Raw genomic sequence first — 16,877 nt, 5'->3', positions numbered from 1 at the left:
TCCAGGGCAGATAGATCGTGACCTGATCAACAATTTTACTTCCTGTCAGATTTGCTCTTAATGCTTTGGTTTTTGAGTTATAAGCCAAAAACTGCATTTTACCCCCATGTTCTATTTTTAGCCATGGCGGCCATCTTGGTTTGTTGGCCGAGTTACCGGACACATTTTTTTTAACTAGATACCCCAATGATGATTATGGCTAAGTTTGGTTAAATTTTGCCCAGTAGTTTCAGAGGAGAAGATTTTTCTAAAAGATTACTAAGATTTACGAAAAATGGTTAAAAATTGACTATAAAGGGCAATAACTCCTAAAGTGGTCAACTGACCATTTTGGTCATGTTGACTTATTTGTAGATCTTACTTTGCTGAACATTATTGCTGTTTACAGTTTATCTCTATCTATAATAATATTCAAGATAATAACCAAAAACAGCAAAATTTCCTTAAAATTACCATTTCAGGGGCAGCAACCCAACAACAAAACGTCCGATTCATCTGAAAATTTCAGGGCAGATAGAACTCGACCTGATGAACAATTTTACCCGTTCAGATTTGCTCTAAATGCTTTAATTTTTGAGTTATAAGCCAAAAACTGCATTTTACCCCTATGTTCTATTTTTAGCCATGGCGGCCATCTTGGTTGGTTGGGCGGGTCACCGGACACATTTTTTAAACAAGATACCCCAATGATGATTGTGGCCAAGTTTGGTTAAATTTGGCCCAGTAGTTTCAGGGGAGAAGATTTTTGTAAAATTTAACGCAGGACGACGACGGACGACGACGGACGCCGGACGCCAAGTGATGAGAAAAGTGAGCTAAAAAGTGACTTGCAACAATTGCTGATCATAATAGAAAAGTTAATTCTTAGCCGTTTTGTAAAAATATTCAGAATTGAATTAGTTTCTTATAGTTTCTGATTTGAAATACATGTACACTGCATTCAAGAACTGAAGAGATAATAAAAATGCTAATACCAAGTCAGGAATGTGACAGTTAATTTCCATTCGTTTGATGTGTTTGAGCTATTGGGTTTGCCATTTGATCAGGGACTTTCTGTTTTGAATTTTCCTTGGAGTTCAGTATTAGTGTTATTTTACTTTTAACATGTAGTGATTTCGAATGTGAGGAAAATCATCTTCATAGACTGCAACATGGTCCATGCCAACGATTGATATTTCCATGTCATATATAAATGCATATCTTTCAGTTTCAGGCTTTTTGGTGAAATTAATCTTACTGTATAGTTTGTATCCATGATAACATTGTATTTACGATGAACTTACACTAGTCACATTGTCCCATGTTGTTGTGAATGTAGTACTGTCTACTTTTCCCTCATCCAGGTGAGCAAGGAAGTTCCTGTAATATTTAATCCTGGCTAAATCTGAAGAAGGTGTGGTTTCATTATCAGATGGTAACCTGTCAAATCCACCGCGAGGAGGGGTCAGAGTGGTCAGATTTCTAAGTAACGTTATTATAAGAGTTACGTCAAATGATTTAGAATCAGGAACATCTACAAATAAGATACATAAGATCATTATATCATTGAAAATTTAAGACTAGTTTAAAACCTTTATGAATCCTAAGAGTAAAATTGAAGATCACAGAAACTGGATCATTTCTGCAAATACCCTTCATTAATAACTTGTTGTTTTCCTGGTAACATATTGTAGGTACATACATACAAATGAATCATGCTAATAGAAACAAAACGCTACATTATAACTATATGTCCATTGTCCTTGTACTCATTTTCATTGGTCATTGACTATTCGGAAAAAAAAAAGATTTCTGTGCATCTATAGTATCTAAGGAATAAACTTAACCAGGAAAACTTAACATTGACCAATGAACCATGAACAGTATATCAATGTCACATGATACCTGCCATAAAGACATATACACCTTACAATTATTTCATACACCAAATATAGTTAACCTATAGCATACAGTTGACGAAAAACAGACGAAAACACAAAACCTTAAGGTTAAATAAATACTGCCAGACTGACATGTAAATTACAAAATATTTCCATATATCAAATATAGTTGACCTATTGCATAAAGTTTTAGAAAAACAGACCAAAACCACAAAAAAAACTGAACTTTAACCACTGAACATTGGAAATAAGGTTAAGCTCAGAAGACCTGTCAGTTGGACATGTACACCGTACAATCATTATATACACCAAATATAGTAGACCTATTGACTATAGTATTCGAGATATAGACTTGACCATGCAAACTTTACCTTGTTCATTGATCCATGAAAAGAGGTTGATATCAATTTGTCTGCTAGACATGAGGACCTTGCAAGGAAAGCACATACCAAATATAGTTATCCTATTACTCATATTTAAAGAGTTATTACCATTACAAAACATCTTTATTTTAAGTAGTCACTGAATTATGAAAATGAGGTCATCGGCAATGGACATATGACAGATGGATATTTCATAATATAAAGCATATAAATACATATGTATGATGCATCCTGGTCTTTTACCTGATATATAACATGTCTACTATCACAAAATACAATGTACATTGAAATTAGGGGAACAGCAGTTTCACTGCGACTGACACCTAACATGAGGTTTGGCACCTTCAAACTAGTTTAACCCCACCACATTCTGGATTCGCTTGTTCCAAGTCAGGAGCCTGTAATTCAGTGGTTGTCGTTTGTTGCTGTATATCATATTTGTTTTTCGTTCATTATTTTATACATTAATCAGGCCATTAGTTTTCTCGTTTGAATTGTTTTCCATTTGTCATTGCAGGGCCTTTTATAGCTGACTTTGCGGTATGGGTCTTAACCCATTGTTTAAGGCAGTGTTGTGACCTATAGTTGTAAATTTCTGTGTTATTTGTTCTCTTGTGGAGGGTTGTCTCATGGGCAATCGTGCCACATCTTTTTTTTTTATATTCACAACATACCAGGAAATCTTTGTAGCAGGAGGTTTCCTTGTTTCACTGTGAATGACATCTTACATGTCTATGTTAAGTTACTAGAAAATTAGAGAAAAGGAGTTTTCACTTTTTCCTGAACCAAGTTAGGAATATGACAGTTGTTTCCATTTTTTTAATGTGTTTGAGCTGTTGTTTATGACATTTGTTAAGGAATTTTACGTTTTGAAATTTTTGTGGAGTTCAGTATTTTTGTTATTCAACTTTTCATTGAAATATGACTTATCTCCCCTTTTTTTTAGCAGGAAATCTTAGGTAGGCGGGTAGTAGTTTCACTTTAACTATCCTGGTTCCCGGTACTACGTACGTTCCATATTGTATATGTGTAACATAATGAATATTGTGATCGGGAACCAGTCTACACTGTAACAAACATTTAACATGTCTCTTTACTTACCAGGTGAGCGGGGGGTCAGGAGTTTCCATTGTGACTGGTTTATTACTCGTTTATTTTGAAGGTCTTTTAGTTTATTGTAATTAACTACATAAAAAATGACTCTAAACTTACCAGGAAATGTTGGGAACAGGAGATTCCACTGTGACTGGTTAATTACTCGTTTCTTTTGAAGGTCTTTTAGTTTATTGTAATTAACTACATAAAACATGACTCTAAACTAACTTAAACTTACCAGGAAATCTTGGGAACACGAGATTCCACTGTGACTGGTTAATTACTCGTTTGTTTTGAAGGTCTTTTAGTTTATTGTAATTAACTACATAAAACATGACTCTAAACTTACCAGGAAATCTTGGGAACAGGAGATTCCACTGGGACTGGTTTATTACTCGTTTCTTTTGAAGGTCTTTCAGTTTATTGAACTCTTTCTTCAGTGAAGAATCCAAGCGTGACGGAGCAAATTCCTGATCAAACAGAGCTCGTGCTGCACGCGGAGATATACCTGTTAGTAATAAACTCATCCTGACATAGTTTTCCTCCTCTTGTGAAAGTCTAGACGCCATTATGTGATGCTATAATAATGAAGTTTATAGTTTTCTTTTGTTCAGACTTCCAGTTCTATTTATTCAAGTCAATGTCATCATAGCTTTCCATACACATATTTGGAACTTGGCTGCACTTCTCATGATTCTCTGGTGATCTGTTTATTAACTTCTAGGATTACTTTTTAACATCTGAAAAAACCTTCTGAAAGGAAAACCATAAATAAAAAATTTGTGATTTTTTTAATCATTTACAATTAGTGCTGTCATTTATCATGTTTATATGGAAATGTTGCATTATATAAGGTTGACACCTGTTGTGAAAATATTTATAATGTAAACTAAAGATCTTTCAAATAAATCAAGTAACAACGGACGATAATTCTATAGTAGAAAGACTAGAGGCTCTAACACAACATAGTCAAACTGCAGACAAAATATAATAATTTCTTTCTATCATTTTCATTAAAGCCAAGAAAGTTTTACATCAAAGGTTTTTTGGACATACGAACAGACGGAATATTTAAATGTCAGATGGAGTCGATAAGTTATTAAACCTGCTTCTTCTGTTTGCAAAGCAAATTCCTAAGGGGTTCTGCAAAATTAAATTTCTGGCCTCCGACTGCAGCTGTCAGTGTTGATTTAAAAAGAGAGTCCTTTTATCAGTAAAATATAGAATTTAAAAAGGAGTCAAATCTTTCTTTATTTAGCACTCCACAGTTAGAAAATAAAATTAAAATTGAACCACCAAATGTTTTATCATCTTCTATTTCTGGCTTTCTAATACATTAAACTAACTATTTGTGTTATACATGTTTACATGTATGTAACACTCAGAAACATGTCCTTCCTCTCAAACATGTCCGATTTCCCCAAACGTGTTCACATGACATCACTGAACTGCAAAACATGTCTTGTTATAAAAAGGCTCCAAAGTTTGTCATTTGTTACATTTCTTGTTTTTATAGTGATTAAGATAATAACACAATGTTGACTGCTGTACACTTATTTTTGACATTTTTACCTATTGTGTCTGTTTGTTTTGTTCACGCATCGTTGACAATATAATGGAATTTGATGCGACTGGCATACAAGTGCGAGGTTTAGCTAGCTATAAAACCAGGTTCAATCCACCATTATCTACATACGACAATGCCTATACGAAGTCAGGAATATGACAGTTGTTATCCATTCGTTTGATGTGTTTGAACTTTTGATTTTGCCATTTGATTGGGGACTTTCCTTATTAAATTTTCCTCGGAATTCATTATTTTTGTGATTTTACTTTTTGTATAAACGCCCAATTGTGTCCATTTAAAAAAAACACACAAACGTGTCCATACCAAGCTTTTTTTAATTGGAACTATCATTCGTGTCCATATTATAAATACGTATGTTATTTGGTTATTGTTTATTCATTAACGTACACTCATTTTACTATTTCATTACAGAATAAAATTACTTACTTAAGGGGCCGTGGGCATAAATCAAATTTTTTTTAAATATAGGATTTCGCTATATTTTTCTATAAATGAACTTTATCATATAATTAATAGAAAAATGAAATAAAATGTAAGCTCAAAAAATCTGCCTTCGAAAGAAGCATACATTTTTGTTAATGTCCTTTATTTCTGTCGAACTAATAGGAGAAACAGAGGTAATATCGAAATAAAAAAAGAACTAAATTACAGAAATCGCTTAAATTTTACAATTATTGAGTTTATGTTCAGCTTATTTGAAAACAATAATAAAAAAATATAGGTCACCGATGAGTTAAAAATAATATTTCAATTTAATGCCCAAGCATAGCCTTTTTGCACCAAAGGGAGATCATTTGGGTGGGCTTTTTCAATGATATAAACATTTTAAAAGTCATCTGTGGCCAAACCGAATCTATTTGTTTGGGTGAGTTTTGTACCATATCATAAGGTAATAATTAATAGTGTAATAAATAAAAATTTCAATGAAAAAACAAATGTTTAATTTTTTGCTGAAACTTTTGTACCCGCGAGCATCCTTAGGGTCTTTTTTATAAAGCGGCAGTTTAACATGAGTAAAAGTGGGGTCGTCCGTTCAGGTATGTCGGATGTAAGCAGCCATGCTCAGTCAAATTGTAGATATTAAATCAGACACCTTGTGGAGGGATAATGTCACTTTCTCTGCGCATTAAAATCTTTGTAGAATTTCACTCTTTCGTGGAGCGATACGTTGAATTTTTGAAGGCAACATTTATTTTCAAATTTCTGTACATTTTTTTTTTTGAAAACGGCAATGTATTACATAACAGATATTGAAGTAGTTTCTTACCTAAATTCCCGATATGACAACCTATATACCAGTATAGTATATGTATTTTTAACACGATGTTGTTCAAATAATGCATGAATTATTTGGCACTGGACGTAATGTCTCCTGATCATGTGCCTTTAGTGATGATGGAAACCTAAAATTCATTAAAAGAAAACCTGATATCCCGTTAATGATTTGAAGAGCTTTTAAAGTGACAAAAGGGGAGTAAATTCTGCTGAAATTCCGCTGTGCAATATTCAGATTTATTTAAAAGGCATCGTCAGAGTTTATTAGTACAAAATAATTTACAAAGAAAAACGATTAATTCAACTCTAGATCTATTTGTATGTTCGCTCTAAATGAGTATGAAATACTTGCAATTGGACAATAAGCAATGTCAATCAAAAGTTTATTCATATGTTAGGCCACACCAATTTAATTCCTTGTTCGACGGACCCACCCGCACCTTTTTTTTCAAAGCAGAATTTTTTTTTTTTTTTCATATTCCCGCTTCCCGCATCCGGAAATGTAATCGTGTCCATTTCCCGCACCGTTTTTTTTTGGGTAAATATTATCAACAAATATTTGCACTTGTTTTTATAGGTGGCACGGTAGTATTTCCTGGCCCATAGGGATAATGATAGCCTTTTTAGAATTTTCACCACTTTCTAACACTGCAAAAAATTCTACATTCACAGTTACTTACTGAAGTACTTTCATTTTACTATTTAGAAATGAATTTGAATATGTATCATGCATGACCGTTTACTTTTTTTGCTATATTTAAATACCTAAGGCCACTAGTGTTTTTAGGTCTTTTATGGTGCAGTGAATACAAAATTAAAAAAAAATCTCAAAAATTCATTTTCATCTGTATGTAAAATTATTTCATATTTTTCTACACCTGATTCATCCCTCAGTTTGGGAAAGTATGTTCAGTTGATACTGTATTTTTTGTCCAATCACACTGTTTAGATACATTAACCTAAGTAGGGTACACAAAAGAGCAACCTAAATTCTGGAATGCAAATACTACCGTGCCACCTTAACCAAGACATAACAAACTTGAAACCAGTCATGACACCTATGATGCATAGACTTCTTACTTTTGAACATAGTAGAATAAAGAATACTTGTCTGCATTCATTTCTTACCAAAAAAAATGAAAGATTACAACCCTACCCCATCTGGCAGATTTTCACTCTTTTTTTATCTTACCATTTTAACCTAAGGAGTGCACAAAACCCAAATATATGATGTTTCAACAAAACACGGAAGTCAAACATGGTGATTCAGGAGGAATTATTGGTTTGCCAACTCTATTTATGGTTAATCTGACTAAAAGAAACAGTTTAAGCACCAAATCATGAAAAATGATATTAAAGTCCATTCCACATTTTACAGCATGCCTTATATTACTTTAAGCATTTCCAGATTATAAAGGCAATACAAAAAGAGTCTTTAGATTACAGTTAACTATTATTCTAATATTTTTGACAATACATGTACTAGAACACATCTCTAAGTTGACTGTTTGTCTATTTCTCATGTATACATTAAGTTAAATTATGTCCCCTTACATAATCAAATTGCCTTTATTTTGCTTTTCACTGTCAAAAAATCTTAACAACTAATGGCATTTGCATGGAAAATGAATAAACCATTTAATCATGCTGATATAACATTATAATTACATACTTTGTCAAAAATAATGTCTTGTCAATGTAAAGCAACCCCTATTGCTATCTCTATTTCAGCCAAATATGAGGGCTAAATGAATAAGTAAGGACCCCTTAACCACTTACTGGTCCCCAAAATGCTCCTACTGGTGTCATGATACCTCAGAACTACAAATAAAACCTGAAGAAAACTAGTATAGCTGTACTTGTGTTGAAAAAAATAAGAAATTATGCAATTTATTTATTACCGTGAAAATAATAGGATGTACATGCAATCAAAGAATGTCGCGTCTCAAATTCCAGTGGTTGCACATGTGTCAGACAGTGCGAAAAGTTAAACCGAGCCTTTATAATTAAAAATGTATTGAAAGTTACATAAAAACAATGAAGTCCTACTTTTTAGGTAAATTTTTACATTATTACCAACAGATCAGGCAAAATTTGCTGAATCAGCAATTTTTACTCTCGGGGTGGAATTTAAGGCTTGTTTTTATCATAGTTGCCCTAAATCAAATTTTTATTGATAAACTTACAAATTGCATAGGTAAAAAAATTTCTTTTATTGATTTAGTGTAAAAATATATATCCCCCTTAACCAAGACATAACAAACTTGAAACCAGTCATGACACCTATGATGCATAGACTTCTTACTTTTTAACATAGTACAATATAGAACACTTGTCTGCACTCATTTCTTACCAAAACAAATGAAAGATTACAACCCTACCCCATCTGGCAGATTTTCACTTTTTTTTATCTTACCATTTTAACCCAAGGAGTGCACAAAACCCACATATATGATGTTTCAACAAAACACGGAAGTCAAACATGGTGATTCAGGAGGAATTATTGGATTGCCAACTCTATTTATGGTTAATCTGACTAAAAGAAACAGTTTAAGCACCAAATCATGAAAAATGATATTAAAGTCCATTCCACATTTTACAGCATGCCTTATATTACTTTAAGCATTTCCAGATTATAAAGGCAATACAAAAAGAGTCTTTAGATTACAGTTAACTATTATTCTAATATTTTTGACAATACATGTACTAGAATACATCTCTAAGTTGACTGTTTGTCTATTTCTCATGTATACATTAAGTTAAATTATGTCCCCTTACATAATCAAATTGCCTTTATTTTGCTTTTCACTGTCAAAAAATCTTAACAACTAATGGCATTTGCATGGAAAATGAATAAACCATTTAATCATGCTGATATAACATTATAATTACATACTTTGTCAAAAATAATGTCTTGTCAATGTAAAGCAACCCCTATTGCTATCTCTATTTCAGCCAAATATGAGGGCTAAATGAATAAGTAAGGACCCCTTAACCACTTACTGGTCCCCAAAATGCTCCTACTGGTGTCATGATACCTCAGAACTACAAATAAAACCTGAAGAAAACTAGTATACCTGTACTTGTGTTGAAAAAAAAAAAAAATTATGCAATTTATTTATTTGGGTGAAAATAATAAGGATGTACATGCAATCAAAGAATGTCGCGTCTCAAATTCCAGTGGTTGCACATGTGTCAGACACTGCGAAAAGTTAAACCCAGCCTTTATAATTAAAAATGTATTGAAAGTTACATAAAAACAATGAAGTCCTACTTTTTAGGTAAATTTTTACATTATTACCAACAGATCAGGCAAAATTTGCTGAATCAGCAATTTTTACTCTCGGGGTGGAATTTAAGGCTTGTTTTTATCATAGTTGCCCTAAATCAAATTTTTATTGATAAACTTACAAATTGCATAGGTAAAAAAATTTCTTTTATTGATTTAGTGTAAAAATATATATCCCCCCTTAAGGTGGCACGGTAGTATTTCCTGGCCCATAGGGATAATGATAGCCTTTTTAGAAATTCGACGTTTGCAGAATCCATGCTGTGCATTTGTGAGAATTTTGTATTTGTCGAAATGGTCCATTACGCTGCTGTGTACAATGTGTTCTAGGACTTTGCATGTAATGGAGGTAAGTGATACAGGCCTGTAGTTTGATGCCAAGTGTCTTTCATCCTTTTTGAAGAGTGGGACTACATTTGCATCTTTCCAATCTTGAAGGACTCAAGTTGTCTCCTTGTCTTATACCTAATTTAATGCTAAAAGGGTCAGTGAGAGAAGCTCCAACTCTTACACATGCTTTACTATTATTATACATATCTGATATAATATTATAAAATAATTTTTAATAAATGACATTCAGGATAGCAAAAAAGAAAACTGCTCTTCACAAATTGATTCTGATACATGGGCCAATAACTTTCGTAATCTTCACTCTGCAATTGATAACACATTTTATTCACGACTTAACCAGTTGGAAATGATCCTGAATGACAAAGAATTTTTTTTAGTTTTTAATGATTTAGATAATGATATTAGTAAAAAAGAAATTTCTGATGCTATTGCGAGCTTAAAATCAGGCAAGGCCTGTGGACCTGATTTGATTTCAAATGAAATGTTAAAATATAGTCAGTCATATTTAATAGGTTGCTTATATAAATTTTTTAATTTGTGCCTCAAGAATAGTGTGTACCCAAAGATTTGGGCTGATGGTTTTATTTCGCCAATTTTTAAATCAGATGATCCTTAATTGTGATCCATCTAACTATATATAGAGGTATAACAATTACTAGTACCATTGGTAAACTTTGTAACAATATTTGGAATATAAGACTTGACAATTTTTTGTACCAAAACAACTTAATTCATAATTCTCAGATTGGCTTTACAAAAAATGCCAGAACTTCAGATCATATATCTATTTTGAAAACACTGATAGACAAATACTGTCACAGTAAAGAGGGTAGACTATATATACTTGTTTTGTAGACTTTCGCAAAGCATTCGACAGTGTAATTCATATAGGTCTTAAACTGAAGCTTATTAATATGAAAGTTGGTACTTTATTTTATAATATTATATCAGATATGTATAATAATAGTAAAGCATGTGTAAGAGTTGGAGCTTCTCTCACTGACCCTTTTAGCATTAAATTAGGTGTAAGACAAGGAGACAACTTGAGTCCTTCATTATTTAAAATTTTTATAAATGACTTCCCATCTTATCTTGACTCCTGTCTGGATGCAGTTTCCCTGCACTCAGAGAAATTAAATTGTTTGATGTATGCAGATGATATTGTGATTATGTCAACATCAGCCACAGGGCTTCAAAGTAGACTTGATCAGCTAGAAAAATATTGTGCTGACTGGTGCCTGAAAGTTAATATTAGAAAGACTAAAGTCAAAATTTTTAACAAGGCTGGAAGGAAAATTCAGGAGAATTTTCGACTGCAGAATAACTTGAGTGACTGTGTCGCTCAATACAAATATTTAGGTGTTCACTTTACTGCATCTGGAAGTTTTCATCTAGCTAAAACTGAACTTTATAATAAGGCTCTTAAGGCTACTATAAACTTAGAAAGGATTTTATCAATTTGTCTCCCGGAATAAAATCTTGTGTGCATATTTTTGATCATACCCTTAAACCCATTAATCTGTTATATAATTCAGAGGTATGGGGAGGTTATAATGTCTCTTGTATAAATAAATTACAGTCTTCCTTATTTAATCTTGAAAATATTTTTAAAAATCTTAAGTGTGAGAATCTCCATCTTAAATTTTCTAAATTTATACTTGGTGTACACAAAAGGAGTGTCAATTTTGCTGTATTATCAGAACTGGGACGTTTCCCCTTACATTATGATATTGTAAAGTCAATTGTAAAATACTGGTATAGATTTGAAAATCTTACAACTGAATTCAGTCTATTGAAAGATGCTTATAAATGCAGCCAATTAGAACTTCACAAATCTAACATAACTTCTTGGTTCTCATTTGTTAAAAAAGTATTAGAAGTTTTTGAAATTAAACAAGAAGTAAAACATTTTGGACAATATAAATTTTTGAACTTATCTAGTAAATTAATTCACAATAAATATATTAGCAATTGGTATGCTAGCCAAAATAAAGCTTCTGATGGAAAACCGTTTAATTATGTGAAATTTAAGCAGAATTTTGGTTATGAAAATTATCTTTCTTTAATTAAGAACTTTGATTTTAGAAGATCTATATGCAAATTACGTATTTCTGCTCATAAGCTTCAAATTGAAGTTGGTCGTTTTTCAAATATTCCACGAAATGAAAGAATTTGCAAAAAATGCTCCTCTGGCTGTGTTGAAGATGAACTCCATTTTTTAACTAACTGTGAAAATTTTAAATCAGATAGAGATGCTCTCTTTGACTTTGTTTGCCAAAGAATTCCAAATTTTTCTATACTTGATAATCAGCATAAATTTATTTATTTATTAAACTGTGAAGACAATCAGGTCCTTAACTGTATGTAAATAATTGTTTGTATCTATGTATCTCTGCAAATCAATATTCTTTTGCCTTATTCATGTATGCTCTGTAACGTGACGGTACCCAAATTGCACCTATTCAGAAAAATAGCAGCGGAAATCTTACAAGATTTCTTAAAGACTAAACAATTTGTATTTTTATGATTTGATACTATGCACGTCTTTCAACATAGGTAAAACTATTTAGATATACACAAAACGTTCACAGTATTTATCAACAGATGAAGTGTATACTGAAAAAAGCAAAATGTACGGAAACGTCGCCATGCGACGTCATCAAAACGTCATCTATTTAGAATTAGCAAATACAAAGTGTTACAAGTATCCATTTCTCAAAAAATGAAGAGTAAGCATGTACTAATATCCAATTGTTCAAAATATTTGAAAAAATTAAACAAAAGCTCTGTTATTCGACTTTTGACAATGCGAATTTAAGCATGGATGCAATTTGGGTACTCATCATTACAGAATCATGGATGGTTTCGAGGTCAGTTCAGACCAATTTTTTATGATTCCATATGGATTCAAAATTAAATTGGTGAAACAATATGGTAAATAATGATACATCTACACAGAGACATATGTATATGTCTCTGATCTACAAAATAAACACAGAATGAACACTTTTGTCAGAAGCATAAATAAACGTACTTTAAAAAACTGTCAAAATAGGTGCAATTTGGGTACCTCACGTTATGCACCTTGTGGGCCCTTAATTGGAAATAAAATATGTTCTGTTCTGTTCTGTTCTATATATGTCCATATATGTCTCCGGTGTGGGGGAAATCAGTTATATTTTTAACAAAGTGTTAGGACATGTTCATCTTTTCTACTGATATATAATAACTAGAATGATGCAAATAAACTTAAGAAAAAGTCATGAAAGCTCATCTTACAAATATGACACTTTTTCTAGACCACAAAACAGCACGCGCAAAATAGTTGTCGCAAAGTATTGTAACCTTTGAAATTGTTTTCGCGCACAAAACCCCCATGAGCACTTTCAAAAGTTGGCAGGTATGTTAGGTTAGTTTAACTATTTGAAAATATCTAAATGTAACTTACATGAATATATTAGGTTTTTTTAAACAAGTTTTAAACTGTGTTGATTGTACATTTCTACTTTCGATTTCATGTGTAGTTGTTAGGTTATTTCCCTCAATTTAATATGCTATGTATCGAAGCATGACATCTCGGCACATTACAAACTCGGCACACGACATCTCTACACAGTATGTCTTTTACCACCGAACACAATACAATTAATTTTCTTTTCATTTGCCTTTTAAATTTAAACTTATTCATAAATATAAATACAACCGGCAAAATGGACAATCAATTCGGAAAGTCCATAATCACATGGCAAAATCAAATAACAAAACGCCACCTCAAATAAATTAAATAATTATAAAACAATTATATTACGTTATTGAAAATAACAAATTATTCTTGAAATTATCTTTTTATTGACGGAAGTTATTTAAAAAAAAGAAGATAATTTTAAAAATATATAAATATTTAACTTTTTGTAAACAGAATTGTGTCCTTTCTCTTCTTTTAGTTTCCGCACTCCATCATAATATTGATGACTATGTGCCGTGCATGCGTGGGTAAAATTTACAATTTTATATTTACATTAAAAAAAATAATTTAATAACGAAATAATAACTTGTTTTTGATTTTCACTGTACATATAAAATAAAACTATTTACAAGGTGTTACATTACATGGTGTAGTATTGGTTGAGAACAGATATAGGAATCTGTTCTCTGAATGCTTCAACTGTGGTGCATTGGACAGCAGTAACTGGTAAAAGGTTCCATTGGACGATTGTCCTAGGATAGAACGAAAATTTATATGAGTCTTTTTTTGCCTGTATGTGCCTGAATGAGTGACTGTGCGTGTATTGGCTTGTTCGACTGTCTGATGGTATTAACAGGTTCATGGGGTATATTGCTACTTGGTGGTGTATAATTTTAAAGAAAAATATAAGCCTTGTTCTTATTCTTCTAAGTTCAAGTGTTGGCCAGTTAAGATGGTTAAGCATGTTTGTCACAGAGCTGGTGTTATGATATCGATTACATATATACCTGGCTGCACGTCTTTGGACCATTTCTATTTGTGATTTTTGAGATTTTGTATGTGGGTCCCAGATGCAGCTACCATACTCTAGCTTTGGTCTCACAAGTGAGATATAGGCCTTTTCTTTAACTGACTGCGAGCTGACTTTAAGGTTTCTTTTGATAAAATTCAGTTGCTTTGTTGCATTTGCTGTGATGTTATTTATGTGTTTGTTAAATTTTAAATCAGTTTGTATTGTTAAGCCAAGATATTTAGTAGATGTTTCTTGTTGCAAAGTGTGCCCATGTAAGATGTAGTCATATGGGAGAGGTGTTTTCTTTGTTATTACTTGGAGGACTGAGCACTTGTCCGGATGGAAGGACATGAGCCAGTCCTCTTCCCACTTTGCAGCTGCTGTTAGGTCTTCTTGTAATTTTTTTGAGTCATTTTTATTTTTAATGGTTTTGTATATGATGCTATCATCTGCAAAAAGTCTAAGAGTGCCATGTTTTATATAATCATTCAGATCGTTTATGTACACCAGGAATAAGATAGGACCAAGTACTGTTCCTTGAGGTACCCCTGAAGTGACATGTATTTGTTCAGATTTGGTGCCTTCCAGTAATACCGTTTGTGTGCGAAGTGAAAGAAAGTCTTCTATCCAGTCCAATGTTTGGTTGTCTACACCATAGTGTTTGAGTTTATGAAGTAGTCTTTTGTGAGGGACTTTGTCAAATGCTTTGGCAAAGTCCATCACAATTACGTCAATTTGGATGTTGTCATTGCTGTATTTTGCCAGTTCTTGTATAAATGACACTAACTGTGTTTTGCAAGATCTTGAGGAGCGAAACCTATGTTGTAGATCGTATAGAATGTTGTTATTTTCTAGATGTGCCATGATGTTACTTGCTAATACATGCTCCATGATCTTACATAGGATGCATGTTAGGGATATAGGCCTGTAGTTGATAGGGTTGTGTTTATCTCCCTTTTTGAATACTGGGCAGACGTTGGCATGCTTCCAGTCAGTAGGAATTTTTCCGGTGTTTAGGGATTTTTCAAATATTAATGTTATTATGGGCGCGATGTCAGTACTTAGTTCTTTAAGCACACGTCCATATATGCCATCTGGCCCTGTGGCCCTTTGGAATACGATGTATTTGGCTAGTTTTTGAGTATGACTAACAATTTACAAATTAATCTTTTCATTATTGTCCATAGACATAAAGGAGGTAGTTAATAAAAGTTCATCAAACACATGTTCTCGTATATCAGAATAGAATGTAAAGTCTATTAAAAAAAAATCGGTTTTCGGAGTCGTATATATAAAATTTAGTCCTGGTATCTATGATGAGTTTATTTATGCTGGTCGTTCACCTATATATCGTCCGGCTTCTATCCTCAGTGGTAATATTTCACATCTGAATTGTGCTAAATGCGAGCATTTGACTTTGGTAAAATTGAATTTTACATACTGTTCCTGATTAAAGGCATATTTAAAAGTTATAAAGGTACGAATTTTTGGCACTTGTATATTTTCATTCCATATGTTTGAAGAAAGGCGCTGCATGAACATTATTTCTACAATTTTCAAATTGATAGCAGTTTTTAAATCAAAATACAATGACGCGATGTATCATTTCCAATTCCAGTCAAAAGCATATTACCAAAAAATAGACTAAACAGTAAAACAAATAATTTACAAAGACAAACAAAAGAAAACTTTAACACCTACTTAAGATGATAAACAACGCTAGTAACTAAAAACTATACTTCAAGCCCCTTGTGTAATATTTATGAAGTTGATACGGTGGATAAAAGTCATTTTCAAAACTAAAATCGTCTCGTTTGTGACCACTGGGTCGATGCCACTGCTGGTGGACGTTTCGTCCCCGAGGGTATCACCAGCCCAGTAGTCAACATTTCGGTGTTGACATGAATATCAATAATGTAGTCATTTTTATAATTTTCCTGTTTACAAAACTTTGAATTTTTCAAAAAAACTAAGGATTTTCTTATCCCAGGCATAGATTACCTTAGCCGTATTTGGCACAACGTTTTGGAATTTTGGATCCTCAATGCTCTTCAACTTTGTAATTGTTTGGCTTAATACATATTTTGATATGAGCGTCACTGATGAGTCTTATATAGACGAAACGCGCGTCTGGCGTACTAAATTATAATTCTGGTACCTTTGATAACTATTGTCAAAGATTCTGGTACTGAGATTACCACTTATGTCATATTCGAGGTAAAAGTCTGAAATTTTGGCAGAGGAAACCGTGTCTGTTTTTTCTTTGGTTTCTAGTTATGGGGGATATATTAATGGATACAAATCAGAAAACTTTGGAATGCTAATGTCACATAATGAAAAATACGAATAGTAGAATAAATCTGTGATAAGTGTTACACATTTAGTCTTTTTTTGGAATAGCAATAACACATCGGTATATTCAATCTCTATAACAAACATGCACAATAATATGTAAACACTAACGAATGTCTATTATCTTTCTTCCAACGATCAACTAGTGTATATATGCACAACGCCTTTGTTAAAGATGAAATTGTA

At 32.5% G+C, this 16,877-nt stretch overlaps 1 protein-coding gene across 1 annotated transcript in view; it reads right to left on the bottom strand.

Annotated features, from left to right (window-relative positions):
* Window positions 1-13,414, bottom strand: part of LOC139487431 (ankyrin-3-like) — a 40,409-nt gene extending 26,995 nt beyond the window's left edge. The window contains exons 1-3 of the mRNA XM_071272211.1: window positions 13,310-13,414; window positions 3,708-4,111; window positions 1,284-1,513 (exon numbers count right to left, since the gene is read on the bottom strand). Coding sequence (XP_071128312.1) covers window positions 1,284-1,513; window positions 3,708-3,927 — 450 coding nt within the window. The 5' untranslated portion in view covers window positions 3,928-4,111; window positions 13,310-13,414. The remainder of the gene's footprint in view (window positions 1-1,283; window positions 1,514-3,707; window positions 4,112-13,309) is intronic.
* Between the last annotated feature and the right edge of the window lie 3,463 nt (window positions 13,415-16,877).

The sequence above is a fragment of the Mytilus edulis genome, chromosome 9 (genome assembly GCF_963676685.1).
Source record: "Mytilus edulis chromosome 9, xbMytEdul2.2, whole genome shotgun sequence".
Lineage (NCBI taxonomy): Eukaryota > Metazoa > Mollusca > Bivalvia > Mytilida > Mytilidae > Mytilus > Mytilus edulis.
This window is presented reverse-complemented; position numbering and strand designations above follow the sequence as displayed.